This window comes from Equus caballus, chromosome 11 (genome assembly GCF_041296265.1).
Source record: "Equus caballus isolate H_3958 breed thoroughbred chromosome 11, TB-T2T, whole genome shotgun sequence".
Lineage (NCBI taxonomy): Eukaryota > Metazoa > Chordata > Mammalia > Perissodactyla > Equidae > Equus > Equus caballus.
The window spans coordinates 24,543,810-24,569,641 of record NC_091694.1 but is presented as its reverse complement, the minus strand read 5'-3'; the positions used below and the strand labels follow the sequence as shown (position 1 = coordinate 24,569,641).

At 37.1% G+C, this 25,832-nt stretch overlaps 1 protein-coding gene across 1 annotated transcript in view; it reads left to right on the top strand.

Annotated features, from left to right (window-relative positions):
- SKAP1 (src kinase associated phosphoprotein 1) overlaps nucleotides 1-25,832 on the top strand; it is a 255,977-nt gene that overhangs the window by 6,315 nt on the left and 223,830 nt on the right. The window contains exon 2 of the mRNA XM_023652675.2: nucleotides 23,496-23,601. Coding sequence (XP_023508443.1) covers nucleotides 23,496-23,601 — 106 coding nt within the window. The remainder of the gene's footprint in view (nucleotides 1-23,495; nucleotides 23,602-25,832) is intronic.

The window sequence follows — 25,832 nt, the reverse complement described above, 5'->3', positions numbered from 1 at the left end:
CTTCCTCTACTTTATATGTGGGACGCCTGCCACAGCATGGCTTGACAAGCAATGCTCAGGTCTGCACCAGAGATCTGAACCGGCGAACCCTGGGCCACTGAAGTGGAACACGTGAACCCAACTGCTGTGCCACTGGGCCAGCCACTAATACATTTCTTTTATAATCCATTTCTCCTACCTCCTGCGTGGATGTTTATGGGGTATTTTTCTTTCCTTTCAAAAATGTCACCAGATAGTATCAAGGTCTTAGACATTCTCATAATTTTGCCTGTTGCATAGTGAACCTTTTTGATGTGTAGATGTAGGTCTTTCTTTAATTTGGAAAGTTTTCTTCTATTATCATTACTTCTGCTCCAGCTGTTTTATTCTGTCATACTGGGGTTTATATTATACATATATTGGATCACTAATCTACTCTCTATTTCATCTCTTTTGTTGTCTCATCTGTCACGGACTTTGTTATGGTTTTAAATCCAGCATTTATTTATTTAGAACAAATTTCCATGTAGTCTTTCCTCATCACTCATTATTTCATTTTCATTACATCTGCAAAGCTCTGGCTTATGGATATAATGACATTTTGGGTGTTGTTGAGAATATGATTAGAAATTTCCTAAACGTTTCTGTTCTTTAATAATAAATCTACTTCAGAGGGAGGCGTTTTCTCTAGTTCTTCAAGATGGTTTTTTCTTTTTGATCTTTAGTGTTTTCTCAGCGGTCCTGTATATTTCCTTTGGGCTAAGTTTACCTAGATTCAAATCCTGACTCTGCCACTTTCTTAGTCCCTGTTTGACTTTGCTCCTCAGTTTCTTCATCTGTAACATTGGCATAATAATAGCTCCTATCTCACAGAATTTCTATGAAGAATAAAGGGATGAATATTTGAAAAGAATTTAGAAGCGTGTCTGGCATGTATTAAACACGATGTAAATGTTCGGTAAATAAAATTTAAAATTTTTGTTCTTTGAGGAAGTCCTGTTGATCTCTCATGTCGCAGCGGCCTTCCCACAGGAAACCTCCCAGACGCGGCCTTTTGCTTATGTGAGTGGCCCACCTTTGCCTCCCTAAATTAGGGGAGGTGCTAGGGATTCTTTCAGGGCCTCCTTCATTTCCTTCCTTCCTTAGATCAGAGCCCAGTGAACATTTCTGTGAGAAACTTTACGGAGGAAGGACGGAGGACGTTAGCGTCACTGCTAACTTAGGAAAGTTGTGCATTCTGTACCTTGTTATAGAACGCTTTCTGTGGGCGCGTGCATGTGTGTGTGTAAAAAATAGTATTTTTGCATTACTTCTCAATTAAAAAAATGAAACATCACTCTTCCCCTTCTCCTTTTTTGTTTGCTCATTTTTTTTAATCAGTGGAAATATTTGCCCTTCGTTCTGCGTATAGCGTAGATGTTAGGTGGGCTGCCCGGGCCTTTTGAACTCCGGGCAATATCTACTCCAGATGGAAGCCCAAACCTCTCCTCCAGATCTGGGTAATTCTCAAGGAGCGTGCGTTCTCAAGGTCACCTTTCCTTCCAGGCTCCCTTGCTTCTGTGCATGTCTCTGTCCTGCATCATCTAGGCCTCAACTAGTGATTCCCAACTGGGGTGATTTTGTCCCTCAGGGGACTTTTGGCAACACGTGGAGACATTTTTTCATTGTCACCACTGGGGAGGGTGCTGATGGCATTTAGTGGGTGAGACCAGGGATGCTGCTAAACTTCCTACAGTGCGTAGGCCAGCTCCCCAGAGCAAAGAATTATCCAGCCCAAAATGTCTGTAGTGCCAGGATTGAGAAGCCCTGGCCTGGACATGTGCTTGTCCTCAATTTCTGCAAAAGCCAGCCTCCTTGAAGTGCAGTGACTTCACTGGAGATCCATGGGGTGTGGGCAGAGGGAGCAGGGGTTACCCTGGAGTAGTGCACATGATTTCGATTGAATATTAGGTATCCCTATTCCTAAATGCCCTTTTGCCACCTCGGTCATCTGGCCCTTCACCTGATGTAGCTCCCACCTTCTGCCTTCTTGCTGGAACTTTCTCCCTCTGTCTTATCTGGAGCAAAACGAAAACAAATTTTTTTTTTCCTCTTGCCACATGAAAAGGCAATTTAGCTATCTGTTTAGTTATCTAGGTTCCCACCAACACCCACACACGGAGAAACAAGTTACTTTTCCAAACAATGACAGTTCTTTCCCTGAAAGGAATTCTAGTGCCAGCTATTATGATAATAACATTTTTACCTCATTACGTAAATGTAATACTTAAACAATTTTTAATCCTTTTAAATATAGGAAAAATAAGGTAAGTTTCAAGTTTTACCGACATCGGAGAATCTTAACATATTGACATAACTATCATAGATCTAATTTTTTCACGTTATAAACCATTACACCCTACAGAAATCCTATAATTTCTGCTACATTTGTTCATATTTATTTCCCCTGTGTTTCCAGGTTCATTGCTTGCTTTTTCCGGTTTGTCGGTGCTGCATTATAGGTTCGGTGATGATAACAGATGGCTTTTCAGGTTTGGAGTCTCTGAGTTCCGCTGTTTAATTTTACTATCCAGCTTTTACACGGAAGATAGGACAGATGTGGGCTGAGGAACAGAGTGGGCTTAGCGTTCAGAGAGCCAGCTTTCCTGAAGGCTGATGGCTTTGATAAAATCATTTATGAATTACTCAAATTCTCATCTAGGGTCTCCTAACATTGTTGACATTCTAATATTAGTCTGTTATAGGGAAAAAAAATAAAATAAAAAAGTTTTTATTCACATGATAGGAGCTTTGCTAAAATGTAGCCAGTGACACATATTTATACTTAGGTAAACCAGTAGTTGAGTTGGAATTAAGGTACTGTATGTTATAAATCAAGTATGAGAAGTATGCTGGGATACTTAGATAGCTACAGAAAATATCTCTTAACTGCATTGTAATAAATCTCCTTAAAATCACACTCCCTTTAAGATAATTTTTCCCTTCTGATAACTTTTTTTTTTTTTTTGAGGAAGATTAGCCCTGAGCTAACATCTGCCGCCAACCCTCCTCTTTTTGCTGAGGAAGACTGGCCCTGAGCTAACATCCGTGCCCATCTTCCTCTACTTTATATGTGGGATGCCTACCACAGCATGGCTTGCCAAGCGGTGCCATGTTCGCACCTGGGATCCAAACTGGCGGACCCTGGGCCACTGAAGTGGAACGTGCAAACTTAATTGCTGCGCCACTGGGCCAGCCCTCCTTTCTGATAACTTTTTGTATGAGCCTCTTCATCCATCAATCCATTCATTTCTCCCTGCCTCCCTTCCTTCCTTTCTTCTTTCCTTCCCAGTACTTTATTAAGGTATGATTTACATACATAAAATGCACTAATCTTAAATTTTACAATGGATGACTTTAATATACGTATACTCTTGTGTGACTACCACCCAGATCAAGATATACACATTTCTATCACCCCAGAAAATTTCCTTTCCAAACAGTAGCCCTCCCCAGAGGCAACCAATGTTCTGTTCTGACTTCTATCATCATAGATTAGCTTTGCTGTTCTGGAACCTCATGCAATCAGTATGATCTCTTTTGTGTCTGTCTTCAACGTAATGTTTTTGAGGTTTATCTGTGTTGGTCTATATATCAGTTTTTTTTTCTTTTTTGTAAAATTTTTTTCATTTATTTGTTTATTTTCGCATGTACATCACAATATATTTCGAATTCTGTGTAGATCACATCAAGTTCACCACCCGAAAACTAATTATAGTGCATCCCTTCACGTGTGAGCTTGATCACCCCTTTTGCCCTCCCTCCTGCCCCCTTCCCCTATGGTAACCACCAATCCAATCTCCAATGCTATGTGTTTGTTTGTCGTTGTTTTTATCTTCTACTTATGAGTGAGATCATATGGTATTTGACTTTCTCTCTCTGACTTATTTCACTCAGCATAATACCCTCAAGGTCCATCCATGTTATTACAAACGGCCAGATTTCATCACTTTTTATGGCTGAGTAGTAGTCCATCGTGTATAAATACCACATCTTCTTTATCCATTCGCCTCTTGATAGGCACCTAGGTTGCTTCCAAGTCTTGGCTATTGTGTATAATGCTGCGATCAACATAGGGGTGCGGGTATCTTTATGCTTTTGTGTTTTCAAGTTCTTTGGATAAATACCCAGCAGTGGGATAGCTGGATCATTATGTATCAGTTTTATCTTATGTTTGGTGCTAAGTAGCATTCCACTGGGTGAATATCCCATAGTTTGTTTATCCATTATTCTGCTGATGGACATTGAATTATTCAGTTTTTGGCTGTTATGAATACAGCTGCTATGAGCATTCTTGTATAACTTGTTTTGTGAACATAAGCATTCATTTCTTTTGGATAAATATCTAGGAGTAGAATTACTGGGTCATAGGGTAGATATATGTTTAATTTTGTTAGAAACTCCCAACAGTTTTCCAAAGTCATTGTAGCTGTTTTATGCTCCCAGTAGCAGTGTGTGAGAGTTCCAGCTGCTCCATATCTTCACCAACACTTGGGATTACAGTGTTTTTATTTTTAGACATTCTGGTGGATGTTATGGTCCATGTATTTTTTTAAATTAAAAAATGACACATAAATACATTTCTATTATAGAATATTTGCACAACATAGAAATATAGAGATGACTTGTTTTTTTAACAAAGCAGTGTTGGGTACTTTTCCACGTGAATTTATCTACCTATGTATGTATATTGAAACTGCTACACAGTGTTCCAAAATTTATTTAACTCTTCTCCTATTGATGGAGCTTGAGGTCGTTTCCAAATTTTTTTGTATTTCCACAGTGCTGTAGAGACCATACCTGCATGTGCATCTTAATGTCCATATGCAAATATTTCTGTAGGACAGATTCTTTGACACTCAAATGAAGATTGAAAAAGTGTTAGCTCTAAATTTTTGGTCTGGCCACTAGTTAAAACTTAATCTAAAGTACTCTCTGTGTTTTAATTTCTGGTTTTTGTTTTCTCTGTGCTCTGAGTATATGGGTATTGTCATTTTTTCCCCCTACGTGAGGTAGAAGGAGAATTAAAAATATAAACACCACACGTTTCTTGGGTCATGGGGCAGAAACAATCAGCAGGCTGAAGGAAACTATAACCAGAACGTGCTGACAATTTCTCTATTGTGTGCTTACAACTTCCTGCAAACCAAAACAAAGCTGGTGGGTATGATTTTAACCTTCCCAGCAAGTATACCTCTTGTTGGTAAAAGGCAAAAGACAAAAAACATATGCCTGAAGGATTGCAATTCATTGCCAGTTCAAAAATTTAATGCAAGGTTTAAAATGAGTTCTAAACAAACTGAAAGTCATTTCCCCCCCTACTTTTCTTTAATTGGTATGAAAATAAAACAAGATTTCCATGAAAACTTCCATTATTAGGGTAGGAAAATTCAACACTCTAGTTTTAGAGGCTTGATTTTAGTGAGATATTTAAGAGTGACTGTAGAAATCCCAATGGTCTGATATGTTCAGTGTACCTGTGACAAGGAATCAGGAATTATTTTTGTTTCTATCAGAAGCTGTCAATTAGACTTTGCAGAAGTTGGATCAGCAACCATGCTGGTTTCTTTTGTAAAATAGTAATATATAATTTAAAGGGATAGCTGTGACATTTAATTAAATGTATAGAATACCCAGATATGTAGAATGAAATGTGGTTTTCACTTATTCTCATGGTGGAGATTGTAGTAGTTTGGCAGGCATGGTTTGCTAGGTATGCCAAGGTGGGTAGACATGGTCTGTTACTGGAAAGGATATCTTGCCGTTAACAGTTCACTCATGGAAGTCCTGAGGGTGATGCAAACAGGTCTTCACTCCCTGCTTACCACCATCAATTCAAGCAGAGGCTCCCCGGGAGACCCTCCTCTTCTTGGCCTTCCCTTCTCTTCTCCTCCACAATCCCAACACACCTTTTCTACCCCCTCACCCTTCCCCACTCAGGCTCCCATCTTCCTCCTGGAGGGGTGATGTCTGGTCTTTAAGGCTTTAACTCCTCAGTGTTTAGAATGAAGCATCTACAGGATAAATTAAACGTTTTCTTTTTAATTAGAAAAACAAAAAGCTAGGTATCATTGAAAATTTAAGAGAAGATGAGGCTGAAGTAGTACCCTGCTCCTAGAATTTCTTCTTTTAAACCAATGAATAGATTGTTTTCTAGTATTTACCTAGGTATTTTCTTATAGAAACAATGTTTTTATGGGAAAAAGAACCATGTTTTAAAAGTTGGTCCCCAGGCCAGCCGTTAAAAAAAAACTATTTTGTGAGTATTATACCTGGAGGAGAGGACTATAGACGTAGTATTTTGATGAAGACTATCTTCCAACTTGGAACTCCGGAAACCCTTTCTGTCCTGAAACCTGGGCCACTCCCCCTTCCATTGGCTTCCTCTTTGTTATTGGGGGTCCCCCCTTTCTCCCCGTGTTCCATAACTCCAAGTTCTGATGGTGGTATTAGTGACTGGGGAGGGACTCCAGTGGGCAGGGCTGGAAGTGGGGTGAGGAGCAGGTTGGGAGTAAGGTTGGGGTTCTGAGGATTAGCGAAGAGACCATGGGCCAGAATGAGAGGGAATGGGGCCTCACCTAGGAGGGAGGTGAGAACCAGTGGAGGGACGCAGAGAGAAAGGAGAATAGAATTTTCTCTCCTCGTTTCCCTTTCTTCCTCTCCTGCCTCCTCACCTCCAACTTCATCTCCCATTGAAAGGCTTGGAGGTGCTATGATAAGAGGAGGGGGCTCCGAGACGGGGTGAGGAGCGATAGCAGAAGTCAGCCAAGGGTTGTTGAAATAAAATGACAATAAAATCAGAAGCAGCATGAGAATGGATATTTTTATGGTGGTGCCCAGCCAGGACAACTATTCATATTAGAGTGTTTGCAAATACTTGGGGACTTCCTTTTACTAAGGAGAGGGCCTGAAATACTGCCCAGCGTTAAACTCCATAGAATTAATTTCGTGAGTCATTTTAACCTGTGTCAACTCTTTTGCACATAGACAGACATCTCAAATATTTTCTTGGGTATAATGCCAGTATAGGCAGAAATTTATTCCATCCTTCTTTTCAGAAATGTGAGTTCTGCTTTAGTAGTTCAAATACTTTTGCAAAACATCCCCTCTGGAAACACTTTGATTGGTTTTTGGTTGGTAGAATTGTTTTCAGTAGCATTTGGCCATTCGTCCTGCCTCCAAATGGAAGGTTGATTGAAGCAAGCTTTTGAGTTTTAGAAATGTGTATCAACAAAAAAACATTTGCAACTGCTGGGAACACTGACTTAAATATTTTTTTTCTTTTGGTGTGTTAGGAGCATTACTTAGAAAACAGAAGGAGGCACCTTTATCTTTTAGTAGTTTGAAAAAGGTAATTCATAAGACGTCATTCTCCTCCGAAGAAACAAGAGTAGCCATATAAATGGGCAAAGGTCAGAGATTTGGGAGAAGGTCAGAAACTTTCACCAGTCTACAGAGCCTAGTAGTCTTGAGTTTCAGCTGGCTGTAGATCCTACAGCGGCCTTTTCCAGGGCTGTGATGATCATATCTTGTCTCTGTGTTCCACAGACCCTCTGTTCCCTGGTTCTTCTGTTTTCTTTTCCTACTCTTTCTTGCTGGAATAGATGTCCATAAGCTGCCTGGAAGCCGAGGGAATCTATGTTTTAGGGCATCTGTGAATTATAGTAGGAAGATGCATCTTTGCCAGAACTGTGTTTTAGCTTTTAAATATGGGACTTAAAATCATTATATAGTACGTTTAGTACAAAATACTGTATATTGCTACAGCCCTGCTTTCCAGAATAATCTTTCACCACTGTCCCTTTCACCCCTAACCTTTATGTTCTGTCCTCCAAGTTGAAATTCTTTCAGTCTCTCAGAACTGAGATCTCTCGCCTTGGGACCTTTGTACGTGATGTTCCCGTGTGCCATTTTTTCCTCAGTCCACCAACTCTCAGCCTCTCCTCTACCCCCAACATACACACTTGGCCTGCTAATTTGGGAGTTTCAGATGAAAGGTCAGTTCTCTGGGAGATCTCCCCTGACTTATCTTCTTCTCTAGACTAGGTGCCTCTACCGTGATCCTTTGCCTCATCACTTCCCTTATCACAGCTCATATCACAAGTTATTCTTGTCTATTTAAGTCTGTATTATTTGGTAGGCTGTAAACTCTTAAGACAGAGTTTAGATCTACCTTGTTTACTTTTTCAGGACTTAGCAAGTAAAAAGTACTCAATAAATATTTGTTCAAGAATAATTGCATTTAGAAAAAAGTGGCATTGCTTACGGTATGTTTCCAATTTTGTCTTTTCTCTTTGATGTGAGGACATTTACACCACGTGGTATTGCTCATTCACCAGTTGAAGGTAACCATGTGCAGACCCTGTAGCATCAGGTGCTATATGTAGCGAGTGCTGTGATGTCAGAGGCGCCCCAGGAGTGTTCTTACACAGGCAGTGGTGTTTTTCACACTGGGTTTTGCAGTCGCAGGAGCCTGAGGCATCCTGATGTGGTGGGACGTGATGTTTATGTTAGAAGTTCTTGTTTGTAAAAGGTTAATCACTTAGTAGAAAACCCGGCAGAGAGAGTGGTGAGCTTGGTTAAATGCGGGAGGTGATGTATTGAGGGACCTTTTAAAATCTCTTTCCTGTTCGGTGATGAGTAGTGTGTTTCTGAGCAGGGTGGCTCAGGTAGGTACCTTCAGGTCATAATCACTATAGCTAGCATCGTCTTCTAAGTTGAAAGGCAAATGTATTACATACTTGTCTATAATTTTCTTTCCTTAATATCTTTATCAAGTTTTGTTATTGGTTATGGTGGCTTCATAAAATTACTTGGAAAGTGTATATAATACTAGATATATAATCCCTCATATAACCCTTGCTTTTGACTTATGTATGTTTTCTTGGTTATATACTTATTCATCTAGTAAGTTTGGGGTATATTTTTAGAGCAGATATTTAAAAAAACTGATGAGACAGATGGAAGAGGTTGTCTTTGTGTCATTTTATTCCCCTGAGTAGATGACACTTGCAGGTGAAGGAACAAGTACTTAAATTAACATACGAACATCTACAGTGTTTTGAAAGGAAGCCTTTCAAAAAAGTAGTTTGAAGTGAAACTTAAAAAGTAGAGCCATAATAAAAATATCAAATTGTACTTAGTGACATCACTGGGGTATCATCATATCCTGTTGATTCCCTTTTAACAATTTCAGTATATACAAATATAATTACATAGGATATTTTACTTATAAGAATTTAGTAAAGAGAGTAGAAGTTCCAAATAATACATGTCTATATTTGTCATGTATAGGAATAAAGTTTACACTTTAGCCCCCCTCTCCCCCAGGATCTTCTTTATTCCCCCTTTCTCTCTGCTTGGGTGGCCTTCTTTCTTGTTCACAACTATGAACCAGCTCAGCCTGCTACCGCTGCGGGAAATGAAGATGAGGCAGAAAAATTAAAACTATCTATGGAAACTATAAGTAATATTACCTAATGCTTGTATAATGATTTTTATTTTAATTTTTTCATATTCTAAAACACATATTTTAGAACATTTAGAAAATGTAGAAAAATATGAAGAAGATAAAAATAGCTTGTAATTTCACTACCTAAAAATGGAGTTTATCATTTCCTGACCAATGTGTAGGAAAGACTCAATAAAGATTGGGTTAATGAATGAATTTAACCCAATATCCCCCCTCCATTTTTTTTTACTAAATGTTAAGATTATACCATATACCACTCTTCTTAAAATAATAGGCTTTATTTTTTAGAACAGTTTTAGATTTAGAGAAAAATTGAGCAGATAGTACAGAGAGTTCCCCTATTTCCTTTCCCCCAGTTTCCCCGATTATTAACATTTTACATTCGTATGATACATTTATTACGATTAATGAATCAATACTGATATCTTATTAACTAAGGCCCATAGTTTATTCTGTTTTCTTTAGTTTTTACCTAATGTCCTTTTTCTGTTCCAGGATCCTATCCAGAATACCTCATTTAATTTAGTTTCCCTAGACTCCTCTTGCTGTGACAGTTTCTCAAACTTCCCTTGTTTCTGATGACCTTGACAGTATTGAAGAGTACTGGCCAAGCATGTTGTAGAATGCCCCTGTATTTGAATTTTTCTGATGCTTTTCTCATGATTAGACTAGGGCTATGAGTTTTGTTGTTGTTGTCGTTTGTTTTAACTTTTTATTGGAGTATAAAAGGAAAGTGCACAAATCACTGTACAATTTGATAGATTTAACAAACTGAACACGCCCATGAAATCAGCTTCCAGATCAAGGAAAAAAATTACCAGCACCTCACCCAGACAGGGTAACCACTATCTAGCTTCTAACACCATAACTTAGTTTTACCTATTTTTGAACTCTTTCGTAACTGGCTTTTTTTCACTCAACATTATCTTGTGAGATTTACCCATAATGTTGTGTGATGTTTTAGTTGCTTCCTTCTCCTTGCTGTGTAGGAATGGTGACTGTGCCACAGCTGATCCATTCTGATGGTGGGTGCTTGGGGAGTTTCCAGTTTGGGGCTATTACAAATAATGCCTCTGAACATTCTTGTGCATGTCTTTTGATGAATATATACAGGTATATGCATTTATGCCTACACAGAGTTTCAAACAATCGGACAGTTCACATGAAAATCCAAGATACAGTTTTTCTTTAAAAACCAAAAACCCAGGAGGTCTGACAACACTGGGTCCACATTTCCTCATAGTAGGGCTATGGCTTTTGGGAGGAAGATTATGGAGGTAAAGCGCCATTCTCATCACATGTTAGGGGTACATACTATCAACATGATTTGTGACTGTTGATGTTGACCTTGGTCACCTGGCTGATGTAGTGCTTGTCAGGCTCCCCCACTGTAAACTTACTCTTTCTTCTCCTTTTCAATGCTGCATTCTTTGGAAGGAAGTCTCCATATGCAGCCCACACTTAAAGGACGAGAGTTATGCTCCCCCTTTTTTAAGGGGGAGTATTTACATAAATTGTTTGGAATTCTTCTGCATTGGAGATTTGTCTCTTCTCTCCCACTTATTAATTTATTTAGTTATTTATTTATGTCAGTATGGACTCATGAGTACTTGTTTTATACTTTGAGTTAGAATTCAGTATTATTTTATTTTGTTGCTCAAATTCTTCCCCTTTGGCCATTGGGAGCTCCTTTACGTGGCTCCTGTGCCCCTTTTGACAGGCCACATCGGTGTGTGTATGTGTTTGGGGTATCTACTTTCTGACACTACAAGATGCTCCAGGCTCATCTTGCATTTCCTGCCCCAGTCCTAGAGTCAGCTGTCTCTCCAAGGAGCCTTGGTTCCTTTTACCGAAGATTGATATTAGAAACAAATATCTCAGTGCTAGGTGTGCTCATTGTTACTGGGATGTTGTTTCTTTTAGGCCCTCTCAACTGACAAAGCAAAGAAACATATGTGTTAATAGTAACCCCATATAGGGGCTGGCCCCGTGGCCGAGTGGTTAAGTTCGCGCGCTCCGCTGCAGGCGGCCCAGTGTTTCGTCGGTTCGAATCCTGGGCGCGGACATGGCACTGCTCGTCAGACCACGCTGAGGCAGCGTCCCACATGCCACAACTAGAGGAACCCACAACGAAGAATACACAACTATGTACCGGGGGGCTTTGGCGAGAAAAAAAGGAAAAAAAAAAATAGTAACCCCATATATACCTCTATCTATAAAAAAATTTCTATATATTGCCATCTGAATCTATATAAACATGAATTTTTACTGAAGTCTCAAACTCTAATTCATTCTAGATTCCTTCCCTTACTGTTCTTGCTACTTGCTCCTCTCCTTTCCACTCCGACAGTGAGAAACCTGACTGTCACCATTCACCATCCATGTATATTGTTCGATTAGAGTATACATGTATAGCAGTATAAGAATTGGTAACCCATGGGCCGGCTCCGTGGCCGAGTGGTTAAGTTCTCGCGCTCCGCTGCGGCAGCCCAGGGTTCGGATCCTAGGCGCAGACATGGCACCGCTCGTCAGGCCACGTTAAGGCGGCATCCCACATCCCACAACTGGAAGGACCTGCAGCTAAGATATACAACTGTGTACAGGGGGTTGGGGAGATAAAGCAGAAAAAAATAAAAAAAAGATTGGCAACAGTTGTTAGCTCAGGTGCCAGTCTTTAAAAAAAAAAAAAAGAAGATTGGCAACAGTTGTTAGCGACCATTCTTTAAAAAAAAAAAAAAAGAATTGGTAACCCATACACCCATAGAAAACAACTTTATTGACTAGAGTGCAGCATTTATGTGCAGTTCCTTTTGCCTTTAGTCTTACGGACTCTACTCATTAGCAAGGTGACTTAGGTCAGCATCTTTCCCCCTCTCCATCAGTGAGGTTGTTTCATATACTTGTAATACTGTTAGGATTACATTGTTACAGTCTGCGTTCTTTCCCGAGATCCCCTAACCTAAATGACTTTTTGAAATTTCCTCCCCCTCCAGTTGGCCCCCCTCCTTCCCCTCCTCCTCTTCCTTCTTCTTCTTCTTCTTCAGTGTGGTGTTAAAAATAGGCTGTGAGAATTTTTTCAATTCCTTAAGTTTTCTTCATGAATATTATTTTTAAATAGTTATATAACAGTTTATTACATGATCTATGATGTAACCAATAATCATTAAGTGGAAAAACTTCAGAACATTTGATAGCTCATTTTTGTAAATGAAAATAAAAAGGTCATGTTAGCATAGAATTAAAGAAAAGAAAGAGTGTTGGGATTGCAAGTAATTGCAGTTTTCTTCCTAATATAAACTTCTTGATTTTCCGAATTTTCTACAATGAACAGCAAGACCTTTTTTGTTAGAGGGAAAGGTAAATATGTTGGTGTTTGTTTTCTAAAGTTTGAGAAATATCTCTTCTCCCTTTCCCCCTCAATCTACATTTGATCCCTCAATCCGATATTGGTAATTTGTGTTTTTTCTTTTTTCCTTTTATGAATCTTGATAAACTCCTTAGGGGCTCATCAGATTTGTTGGTCTTTTAAAAGAACCAACCAATGTTTTTTTCTGTTTTCTATTTAAGTGACTTCTGCTCTTATCTTTATTTTCTTTTTCCTGCTTGAGGTTTAATTTGCTCTTCTTTTTCTAGTTTCTTAAGGTGAAAACTTAGATCATTGATTGTGAACTTTTCTTCTTTTTAAATGTGTAGCATTTAAAGCTATACATTTCCCTCAAGCGTGGCTTTAGCTGTGTCCTACAGATTTGGATATATTGTGCTTTATAATCGTTCAGTTTGTTCAGAGAGGAATATTTCTTCTTTGATTTAGGTTATTTCAAATTTTTGAGGCTTTTTAGATATCTCATTGTCGTTGATTTCTGACTTAATTCCTTTGTGGTCAGGGAACATGCTCTGTAAGATTTTAGACTTTTGGCGTTTATGAAGACTTATTTTATGGCCTAGAATAAGGTATATCTCAGTGAACATTCCATGTGCACTTAAATGTGTTGTGTTGTTTTGTGGGGTTTTTTTTCAGTTGTTGGATACAGCATTCTAAGAATATCACTTAGATCAAAGTGGTTGATAATGTTGTTCAGGTCCTCTATCTCCTTACTGAATATTTGTCTAGTTCTGTTATTTTCTGAGGGAGGGTTGTACAGTCCCCAACTATGATTGTAGATATGTCTTTTTCTCACTTCAGTTCTGTTGGAGTTTGCTTCAAGTATTTTGAAGCTCTGTTGTTATGTGCATACACATTTATAATTATTCTATCTTCGTAACAACTTGGCCCTTTTATCATTACAAAATATCCTTGTTTATCTTTGGTTATACTCCCTGTCCTGAAGTCTACTTTGTTTGACATTAATATAGCCTTTCCAGTTTCCTTGTGCTTGCTGTTTGCATACCATATCATTTCCATTTTTTTATTTTCAGCCTATCTGTGTCTTTATATTTAAAGTGTGTCTCTTGTAGACAGCATGTAACTGGGTCTTGCATTTTTTATTGTCAGACATTCTCAGCTTTTTAATTGAAGTGTTTAGTTCATTTACATGTAGTATGACTGTTGTTATGAATGGATTTAGGGTCTACCATTTAACTATTTGTTTTCTAATTGTCACATTTTTTGGCTATACTTGCCTTTTTTTTTTTTTTTGAGGAAGATTAGCCCTGAGCTAACTACTGCCAATCCCCCTCTTTTTGCTGAGGAAGACTGGCCCTGAGCTAACATCCATGCCCACCTTCCTCTACTTTATATGTGGGACGCCTACCACAGCATGGCTTTTTACCAAGTGGTGCCATGTCCACACCTAGGATCCAAACAGGCGAACCCCAGGCCACCGAGAAGCGGAATGTGCAAACTTAACCACTGCGCCACCGGGCCGGCCCCTACACTTGCCTTTTTAAAAAATTAATCAAATGTTTTTTAGTTTTCTACTTTAATTTCTTTATATTTTTTATCTATACTTCTTTATTTTATTTGTTATGGTTGCTCCAGTGATTACAGTATGTTCCTTATCTTACCACAGTCTGCTCAGAGTTAGCATTGTAGCACCAAAGGAGTTTCATTTACTCCCCTCCCCCATCCTCTGTTCTGTTGTTGTCATATATTTTGCATGTACATATGTTGTAAACTGCACAATGCAGTGTTATAATCTGTGCTTTAAATTGCCAGTTGTCTTTTGAAGAAATTAAGAGAAAGAGGAAAGAAGCGATACTGTTTTCTATTTACCCATGTATTTAGCGTTTTGCTGCTCTTGTCGATCTGAGTTTCCCTCTGGTGTCAGTTCCCTTCAGCTTGGTGAACTGCCTTTAGGTATCTTTTAGTGCAGGTTTCCTAGCAAAAAAATTTCTCATTTTTTTAATCTGAAAAATGTCTTTATTTTGCCTTCACATTTTGACAGCTATTGTCACTGGATATAGAATTTTGTTTTGACAGATTTTTTTTCTTTTTCCTTTCAGCACTTTAAATATGTCATTCCAGTGTCTTCTAGCCGCCATTATTTTTGATGAAAAGTCAACTCTCATTCCTATCATTATTTTCCTATATGTAATGGGTCATTTTCTCTGGCTTCCTTGAAATTTTTCTCTTTATCTTTGGTTTTCAGCAGTTTCACTGTAATATGCATATGTTTAGTTTTCTTTATATTTATCCTACTTGAGGTCCACTGAGCTTCTTGAAAGTGCAAATTTACATTTTTCACCAAATTTGGCAAATTTTTGGCTATTATTTCTTTTCGTACATTTTTCTGTCCTCGTCTCTTTTTGCTCTTCTTCTGAGACTCCAAATATGTGTGAGTTATGGCATTTGATGTTGTCCCTCAGTCCACCAAGCTTCTTGCCTAAGGGAACTCCCCAGCTGCTGGACCACATGAGCTGGAGGAGAACCCTGAGATGAAAAGCTATATGAACACAAGTCTTACCCTGTAGTTCCTTTCTTTCAAGCATCAAATCCTCACCAATTTCTGCCTGCTTTTGGCTGCTGTTTGGTGCTTTAAAATAGTTGTTTTTTTATATTTTGTCCAGTGTCAACAATTCTTATCTGTGGGAAGGTTGGTCCAACACAAGCTGTTCTGTAATGACCCAGAAAGCTATTGATTTTTAAAATATTTGTCTTCTGGCTACCCAGCTGAATTCACAATTTCTAAAAGTTTTTCCGGTTGATAGTTTTCAGCTTATATGTATTTGGTTATAATAGCTGCACCTAATGACCTTTTTTTTCCTTCTTAGGCTTCTTTGTGTCTAGAACCTCCAGAACAATGTGAATTGATAGTAAGAGTAGCTAGCAAACCAATCTTGTTCTTTAAGCCTAATGACTTTAGTTTTTCCATCATAAATATGATGCTAGTTTGTGGTATATGAATTCCTTAGGTTAAGAAGGTATTCTTTTACTTCTATTTAATACAGTTTTGTCACAAATAGATAATAAATATTATCATATGAGATTTTCCCATTTACCAAGAAGTTTGCATAGACTTCTCTTTTCACCTTTTTAGTAAAGGTATAATACATCGCTAATATTGAAGCTTTATATTCCCAAGGTAAACTTTTTATATTATTCTTTTAATATACTGCTGGGTTTGATCCACTATTTTATTTAGGACTTTTGTATCTATATTAACTTTAAACTAATTCCTTTTTGTGCTCTTTTAGAACTGGGGTTGTGCTAGCTTATATCAAATGATTTGAGAAGCTTTCTCTCTTTTTCCAAGCTCTGGTATAGTTTATGTATAATAAGAATTATTTATTACTTAAAAGCTTTAAGACACCTATAAAACTATATGAATCTGAACTTTTTTTTTTTAACCTTTTTGGCAACCTTTTCCTCTTTCCCTCTGGTTATTACCCTATTCAGGATTCAGGTTTTCCAGTTCTCAATTCAGTTTTAGAAATTTATTTTTTCTCAGAAACTGTTTCACTGAGATTTTCAAATTTATTTGCATGACATTTTGTTTTGTTTAGATAGCACTCTATTTTTGGAAATAACCATTTAGAGGTGTAAAAATGATACCCACTATCATAAAATTCAAATTGCACATAAAAGCACAAAGAAGAAAATTAAAATATCTTGAAATCTCCCCAACTGTATAACTTTTCTTTTTTGAGGAAGATTATCTCTGAGCTAACATCTGCTGCCAATACTCCTCTTTTTGCTAAGGAAGACTGGCCGTGAGCTAACATCCATGCCCATCTTCCTCTATTTTATATGTGGGTGGCTGCCACACCATGGCTTCATCAGCGGTGAATAGGTCCCTGCCTGGGATCCGCACAGGCTAACCTCAGGCCAGGGGAGCGGAACATGCAAATTTAACTGCTGCACCACTGGGCCAGCCCCAGTATAACATTTTTTCTTTTAAAAATTTCTGTATTTGTTGTTGCTCCCTTTTATTCTGCCTAATTTCTATGTATTTGTGCTTTCTCTCCTTTTTCCTTGATTACATTTGCTAGTTTATCAATTTATCGGATTTCCCCCTCACCTCTGAAAAATCCCAGCTCTTACTTATTTATCATTTATACATCTGTTTCACTCTTTTTAAGTTCAGTGGTTTTTAACCACTAAGTTGTACCGTGGAAACGTTTTCAAAATTAAAATCTTTTGTGAAATCCCAGTGTATAAATAGACAAAAGCCAGGCGCTTGTAATTAAAACAAAGAGGAGTGAGGGGAAGGTAGGGAGTTTCCCAGAGTCCCACTCACTCAACCTCCCCAAGCTCCTTCTCGTCCTTATCAGATGCTTATGACTCCAGAGAGCACAGTTAGGCAGCTACTGTTCTGACTTATTAGTTCTGCTTTTATCTTTATTGTTTCCTTCCTCCTGTTTTCCATAGGCTTGTTTTATTGCTTTTTTTTTGATTTCTTGAGTTTAGTGCTTATTGCATTTATTTTCATTCTTTCTCATTTAATACTGGAAATATTTAAGTCTATGAATTTGTCACTCTGTACAATGCTGGTCATATCTTATAATATTTTTTACAGCCTATTTTCTCAGTAGGTGGTAATTATAGTTTTGAGTTTCCTCTTTGACCCGCGATATATATAGGAGTGTGTTTTCGATGTCTAAATGTGGAGGGACTTATTTACTCTTTTAAATATTAATTTCTGGTTTTATTTCATTGTGGTCATAAAATAACATCTTTCTAATTTTGAGTTTTTAAGAAATTATTGACAGTTCTTTGTAATCTAGCATTTAGTCAATGTTTATAAATTTTCCATAACAGTTGTAAGGGGTGTATTCTATTTTTAGGTTACAGAGTTTGAGCCACTTCTATTATCTATCTTATTAATTATATTATTTAAATCCTCTATTTCTGCAGTATCCAGTGTAGTAGCTACTCTCCACATGTGGCTATCGGGCATTTGAAATGTGACTAGTCTGAACTGATATGTGTTAAGTGTAAATACATACTGGGTTTTGAAGATTTACTAGAAAAATGTTAAAATATCTCAGTAATAATGTTTATATTGATTACATGTTGAAGTGATAATATTTTGGATCTATTGGGTTAAATAAAATAAAAATCAATAAAAATTAATTTCATCTCTTTTTTTGGGGACTTTTTGAAATGAGGCCACTAGAAAATTTAAAATTATATGTGTAGCTGGTATTTTATTTCTATTGGACATAATTCCCCTAATAATTATATATTTTTATCCACTTAATCTGTTAAAGACTAGTAGTGACATTGACATCACAATTGTTTTTTTCAGTCATTTCCACTTATTTTTCTCATAATTTTCACAGTATATATTTTAGTACTGTGCTATTTAGAACATAACAGGTCATCTCTATAGTGGATTGTACCTTATGTAAAATAAAATGACCGCTGGCCTGTCTGAGTTCTACTTTGATATGGTTATTGCTAATCTTGCTTTTTAAGACAATTTGCCTGGGATGTTTTGCATACTGCTCTTCTTTTCACTTCAGCTTCATTTGTTTCAGGTGAGTTTCTTTTCAACAGTAATTAAATTTAATTTTATCTTTTGACGTAGTCTGATGTTCTTCACTTTTAATAGGGGAGTCCAACGTTTCACAATTATTGTCATCAGTGATATGTTATCTTATTTCCTGAGTTCTATTTTTATGCCACCTCATTTCTCTTTTTTCTATATTTTATTATATTGAATATTTTTTAAACCTTTTATTCTACTTTTATTACACTGCCTTTTGAAAAATTGTAGTTAAACCCATTTTCTTTAATTATCACCATCAAGGATGGAATAGTACCCACTGGCCCTCTGTAAATGAATAATTCAGCTTGTTTTTCTTCCTCGCTAGTCCTTTCCTAACTGTCGTTCACATGGTTATTACATCTTTTTACGCTGAATCTCGTCTTAATTAAGAATTAGTTTTGATATTTTTTGTAAGTTTTAAATCATAGTTACCACAGTTATCTAGATTTAACTTGTACTCATCGCTACCTCTTTTCTCTCTGTTAATCAGAGTATATACCTGAAAAGATTTTCTTCAGGAAAGAATGTAGAGAAAGAATTCAGAGTCACAACTGGTTGAAAATGATTTTCTGGTCTCTTTCTATATAACCAACATCTTGGCTATATTTAGAATTCGTGAGTGCAGTGTTTTTCCTTTAAAACTCTGTAAAAATTTCATCTTCTGATGCTTATTTTATGGAGAGGCCATTTTGACTCTTGTTTTGTAGGCAACTTATTTTTTCTGTCTGGCTGTTTGAGGGATGTTTTCATTTCCCTTGAATTTTGAAAGTTCAGAAGGATATGTATAGATGTCATTTATTTATTCATTTGGTTTTATTTATTTATTTAAATTTTTATTTTATTTTTTGCTGAGAAAGATTCGCCCTGAGCTAACATCTGTGCCAATCTTCCTCTGTTTTGTATGTGGGTCGCCACCACAGCATGGCCAACAAGTGGTGTAGGTCCACGCCCCGAATCTGAACCCTCGAACCCAAGCCGCCAAAGTGGAGCATGCCAAACTTAACCACTTTGCCACGGGGCTGACCTCAATTTCGTTTATGTTTTTTAAGAACTGAATTGAGATATAATTCACATACCATCCAACCCACACATTTAAAATGTACCATTCAATGGTTTGTAGTACATTCACAGAGTTATGCAATCATTTCCACAATACATTTTAGAACATTTTCATCATCTCAAAAGAAAACTTGAACCCTTTAGCCTTCACCCCCATCCCCCTCCCTCCGTCTTGCAGCTCTAAGCATCCACTAGTCTATTTTCTCTCCCTATAGATTTGCCTATTGTGTATATTTCATGTAAATGGAATTATACAATATGCTGCCCTTGTGACTGGCTTCTTTCATTTAGCATAATAATTTCAGAGATTCAACCATATTGTAGCATGTATCAGCATTTCATTTCTTCTTATTGCTGAATAATATTCCATTGTATAAATATACCACATTTTACTTATCCATGCAGCAATTGATGGACATTGGGTTGTTTCTACATATTGGCTATTAAGAATAATTCTGTTGTGAACATTTGTGTACAAGTTTTTGTTTGAACACCTGTTTTCATTTCTCTTGGGTATGTATCTGGTAGTGGAGTTGCTGGCTCATATGGTGACTTTCTGTTTAGCCTGTTGAGGAACTGCCAGACTGTTTTACAAAGTGGTGGCACCATTTTACATGCCCACCAGCAGTGTGTGAGGGTTCCAATGTCTCTCCATCTCCAACAACACTCATTATTCTCCATCTTTTTTACTATAGCTATCCTAGTGGGCGTGCAGTGGTATCTCATTGTGGTTTTGATTTGCGCTTTCCTGACGACAGTCAATGTTGAGCATCTTTTCTTGTGCCTGTTGGTCATTAGTGTATCTTCTTTGGATAAGTATCTATTCCTATCCTTTGCTCATTTTAAAATTGCATTGTCTTTTTATTATTGAGTTGTAAGTGTTCCTTATATATTCTACATATAAGTCTCTTATCAGCTATTTGATTTGCAAAAATTTTCTCCCATTCCATAGGTTGTCTTTTCACTTTCTTGGTGCCATCCTTTGAATCACAATAGTTAAAACAATTTTTTTTTTTGAGGACGACCAGCCCTGAGCTAACATCTGCCACCAATCCTCCTCTTTTTGCTGAGGAAAACTGGCCCTGAGCTAACATCCGTGCCCATCTTCCTCTACTTTCTATGTGGGACATATATAAAGTGGGCAAGCCTACCATAGCATGGCTTGCTAGGTAGTGCCGTGTCTGCACCTGGGATCCAAACCAGTGAACCCTGGGCCGCTGAAGTGGAACGTGCGAACTTAATCACTGCACTACCAGGCCAGCTCCCCACCTCCTTTTTTTTTTTTTTTAAGATTTTATTATTCCTTTTTCTCCCAAAGCCCCTCAGCACATAGTTGTGTATTTTTAATTGTGGGTCCTTCTGGTTGTGGCATGTGGGACGCCACCTCAGCATGGCTTGATGAGCAGTGCCATGTCCACGCCAAGGATCCGAACTGGTGAAACCTTGGACCACCAAAGCAGAGCACGTGAACTTAACCACTCAGCCATGGGGCTGGCCCCTGGTTTTAAATTTTTGATGTCCAATTTATTTATTTCTTTTGTTGCTTGTTCTTTTGGTGTCATATTTAAGAAACCATTGCCTAATCCAAGGTCATGAGTATTTATGCCTGTTTTCTTCTAAGAGTTTTATAGTTAACTTTTATAGTTAGGTCTTTGATCCATTTCGAGTTAATTTTGTATACTGTGTGAAGTAGTGGTCCAACTGCACTTTTCTTTGCATCTGGATAATCAGTTGTTCCAGCACCATTTGTTGAAAAAAGCTGTTCTTTCCTGTTGAAGTGTCTTGGCATCCTTGTCAAAAATTTATTGACTATAAATGTAAGGCTTTATTTCTGAATTCTCAGTTCTATTCCTGAGAGCTTATATGTCTATCTTTATGCCAGTACCTTATTGTCTTGATTACTCTAGCTTTGTAGTAAGGCTTGAAATCAGAAATAATGATTCCTCCAAATTTGTTCTTCTTTTTCAAAATTATTTTGGCTATTCTGGGTCTCCTTAATTTAAAATAAATTTTAGACTCAGCTTATTAATTTCTGCAAAAAAGCTAGCTGAGATTTTTATAGGGATTGCATTGAATCTTTAGATCAATTTGGGGAATATTATCATCTTAACAATATTGAGTCTTACAATCCATGAACATGCATGTCTTTCCATTTGTTTAGGTCTTGTTAATTTCTTTCAGCAACATTTTATACTTTTCAGAGTTTGTTTTGTGCTGCTTTTGTTAATTTTATCCTGTTTAATCCTTTTTTTATGCTATCTTAACGGGAATTTTCCCAGTTTCATTTTTGGTTTGTTCATTGCTGTTATATAGAATATGATTGATTTATGTATATTTACCTTGTATCCTGCAAAGTTGCTGAATTCCTTTATTAGTTCCAATCTTTTTTATTAGATCCCTTAGGGTTTTTTTATATACAAGGTCCTGTCATCTGCAAATAGAGATAGTTTTACTTCTTCCTTTCTAATCTGGACTCTTTTAATTTCATTTTCTTGCATAATTGCCCTGGCTAGCACCAGAGCAATGTTGACTATAAGTGCTGAGAGCAGACATCCTGATCTTAGGAATGGGAGGAAAACATTCAGTCTTTCACCATTAAGTATGATGTTAGCTGTGGGGTTTTGTAGATGCTCTTAATCAGGCTGAAGATATTTCCTTCTATTCCTAGTTCGTTGAGTGCTTTTTTGTTTATCATGAAGGGCTGTTGAATTTTGTTGAATGCTTTTTCTGCATCTATGAAATGATCGTGTAGTCTTTGTCCTTTCTTCTATTAATATGGTGTATTATATCAATTGAATTTCGGATACCATTTATTTTTACCTTTTAATTCAACTTCTCATATCCTTGTTCTTTAGAGTTCAGAGGACCCTGGAGGAAACCATTAAATGACGTATGCAATAGATGTGATGCAGGGCCTGGAAGTTGATGGTAGTCTTCTATGAAAATTTCAATTTCCAGAACTTTATATCTCATCAAAAGTCCTGGTGATGGCTATCTTGGATTTTTTTGTTTGGTGGTGGTGAATGGTGTGGATGTTGAACAAATTTTTAAGTGTGCTTCTTTTGTTAATTTTATCCTAATGTTACCCAACTGTATAAATTCATAACATTATTTTGATAGCATGAAAGATACAGTTTCCTATTGTAGGCACTATTTTTGGAGATGGAGAATTTTAACTATATTATTTATATGCTTTTTGGGAATGGTAACCCTTCTATGCATAATAAAGTGTGTAGCTAGTATTTTTAGCAATTGTACCCATTATCAATGTATTTTATCTTTGAAAATATGTAGATCCCCCCTGTTTCTTCCAACATAACATGATGTGTTTCATATTATATATTTCCATCATGTCCCTATTTTATAATGTATGTTCACATTAATTGCAGTTTCCTTCCCTTAGACACATTTTTCTTTTTCGTGTGAGTTCCTTCATTTGGTTGCATTGTCATTTTCGTTGATGATGCATCTGCTAATTAATTTTTCTTCTTTGAATGCCTACCCTTTTTGTTCTTGATTTTACAGTTCAGCTCTATTTTGTATGTTAGCTTTATTTGTTGGTATTTCTTTCTAGCTTCTATTGGCCTATGACCTTCTATGACTTGTTTGTAATATTTATATGTTTATGAAATTGACAGTCCATCCTCTGCCATCAGTGATGATTAACATTAAATGTTTCTTTAAAGTGATTTAGAAAATAGTTATTTCTAGTTATTTCTTGTGGTTAATATATACATTAGCTTCCTAAATTCATAGCAAGGTCATGATTATCAGAAGGTATCACTTATAGGCATATAAAAGTTTTATTTATTTTTTATTCTGGTAAAATATGAATAACACAAAATTTACCATTTTAACCTTTATTAAGGGTACAGTGCTGTGGCGTTAAGTACATTCACGTGGGTCTGCAACTTTAAAGTTTTTAAAGAGAAAATAATAGCCATTTCTTAATCCTTCAGATTTTCCTTTCTCCTTTAGTACTTCGTTTCTGTTGATCAACTTTCCTTTTCTTTTAGATGCTGAGGAGTTCCTAGCAGAAGGTTTGCGGAATGAGAACCTCAGTGCTGGTGCAAAGGACCACAGGGACCATATTCTACGGGGCTTTCAGCAAGTCAGAACTAGGTTTGTATGAACTGGTTCCATCATTCTTCTTCATAAGCTTTAAAACAATTTATAATCAGTAAAATCTACTTTAATATTGTATAAATTAACAAGGTAAGACATGCCTATCTTAGCTCTTTATCCTTGGTAAAGGCTTAGTAAATATTTACCGAATTGGATTGGAGGTAGATGGGCATACCTAGTGTAGATAGTTTACCAAAATAGAAATCTTTTGATAAGTGTGTATCTTAAGATAATTATTCTCCTTTTAGCTTCGGATTGTTATGTTGGTCTTTATTGAACACTTTTGCAAAATGTGTGAAAGGCTAAACATTTATGCTTGTCCACATTACTAAAGGGAAGATGTTAGGCAGTATGAGATCATTAATTTTCGTTATGATTTTTGATCCTGATTTCACTTCCACATCTCCTTCCCTGATGGGAAACTTCAACCAGACTTATCCAGTTGATTCTTTGACTATATTGGCATGTCTTAGTCTCAGACTGGGTTGGAATATCATGCTCATTCTGTTTCTTTAATAAAGGCCCTGACCTAATTTGTGCCTTCCAGAATGTGAACATCTGACAGATGCACACACTGCTTGGGAGAGGAAGAAATAAAAATTTTCCTTTGCAATGTCTTTCGCCACCACCTCTTGCTTGAAATGTGGTAACTGAACAAGAGTTGGCGATAAGGAGTGTTACTTTAAGCCTTTTCGAACCTAGTGGCAATGTGATTCAGAATGTTTGAACTGAGTCCTCTTAGAAAAGGGAGAGCATCTGCAGGTTTATGACTGGGATTAATTTGTGTGGCTGACCGATCTTAGCATCTACTTTAGAAACCTCACTGAAACTCCTTAGAAGCAAGGAATTTTTATCCTTTGGAAGGGCACAGCCAGAATCTGTTCCCTCCAGGAATGTGAGAGAACCTCACAAGATGCCCTGCTGGATCTTAATCGATCTTTCCTGCTGGCTAATTAAGCATCACTTTTACTCAGCAACTGGGGACTGTGTAATTATCAGCCTGGGTTGCCCTGAATAATTGAAACAAACAGAATGCAGAAGATAGGGGCTTTTTGCAAAAGTTAGAGTATCTATAAATTTTTGGTAGGCTGGAAGAATGTTACAACAAACTTCGCCATGATATTACTTTATTAGTGGATAAATTTAGGCTTAGTTGTGTACCTGAAGGCTTAGTTAGTAACCCATAGAATTTTTTATTTTTTATAATACAAAGTTAACCTTTGTATTATAGGATTATTATAAGGATGGCATGAGGAATAAAGGGAGAATTGTTTTAAATTGTATTACAGGGAGAAGGATGCCCAAAATATAATTGTATATATGGTGGTACTATTAGTATAAATCTGTGATTAGGAATGAAAAACAATTTTACTGCTTGTGTAGGGACAAATATAGAATGCGTAGAAATTTTCCTCTCCGTGTATTTCTACCACATCATTTGGAAAGGCCTAAATTTCAATCTGAAAGTGGTTAAAAAAAAAAAGTCATCTTGTGGTGACTCGTTATTAGTTGCATATTACTTCTCAGTTCTCTTTTTAAATGCATGCACACACACACTCACACGCACACACACCCAGGCACCCACATATAGAAGCTGTGTTTGTCATGGGATAGAGAAGGTTCCTTGTTCTCAAAGAACTTGCTGTGTGGTTTGTGGGATAGACATTCAGGAAATAATCAGCAGGAGCTTTAGGAAACATCTGCATTGTTGATGGGAGCTTTCTGTTCATTGATTTGTTGCAAGAAAGATGACACTTTATTTAGAATTGCATAATTATCAGATCATGGAGGAAATGAGGAGCCAGAAATTAGATACCGTACAAGAAAATGGAAAAATGAGGCTTTCCTCTGGCAAGCTGTTTGAAATCGCCTTACATCCACTCATTCAATCATCGTCCTGTTAATGTAACCCTTGTTTCCCTGAATGCTCTTCTGCAGCCATATTGCCTCTATAGCCTCATTTATGGCCGGTCAATTTCAGGCACTTGTTTGTATTGATACCAATGTTTTGAAAGCGCTGAAAGCTTGTGCAACGCCAGCCACATTTACTTTTGTTGTGTGGCAGTTGTATCTCCCCCAAAAACTGGGTGTGAAAAGAAATTTGGACATCATCAAACTTGAGAGTTAAATGCATATGGCAAGTTGCCGAGTAACATGAAAAGAAGTATTGAAAGTCATTTAAAAAGTTGTGTTTTTTTTTTTGCTTTTTCTCCCCAAATCCCCCCGGT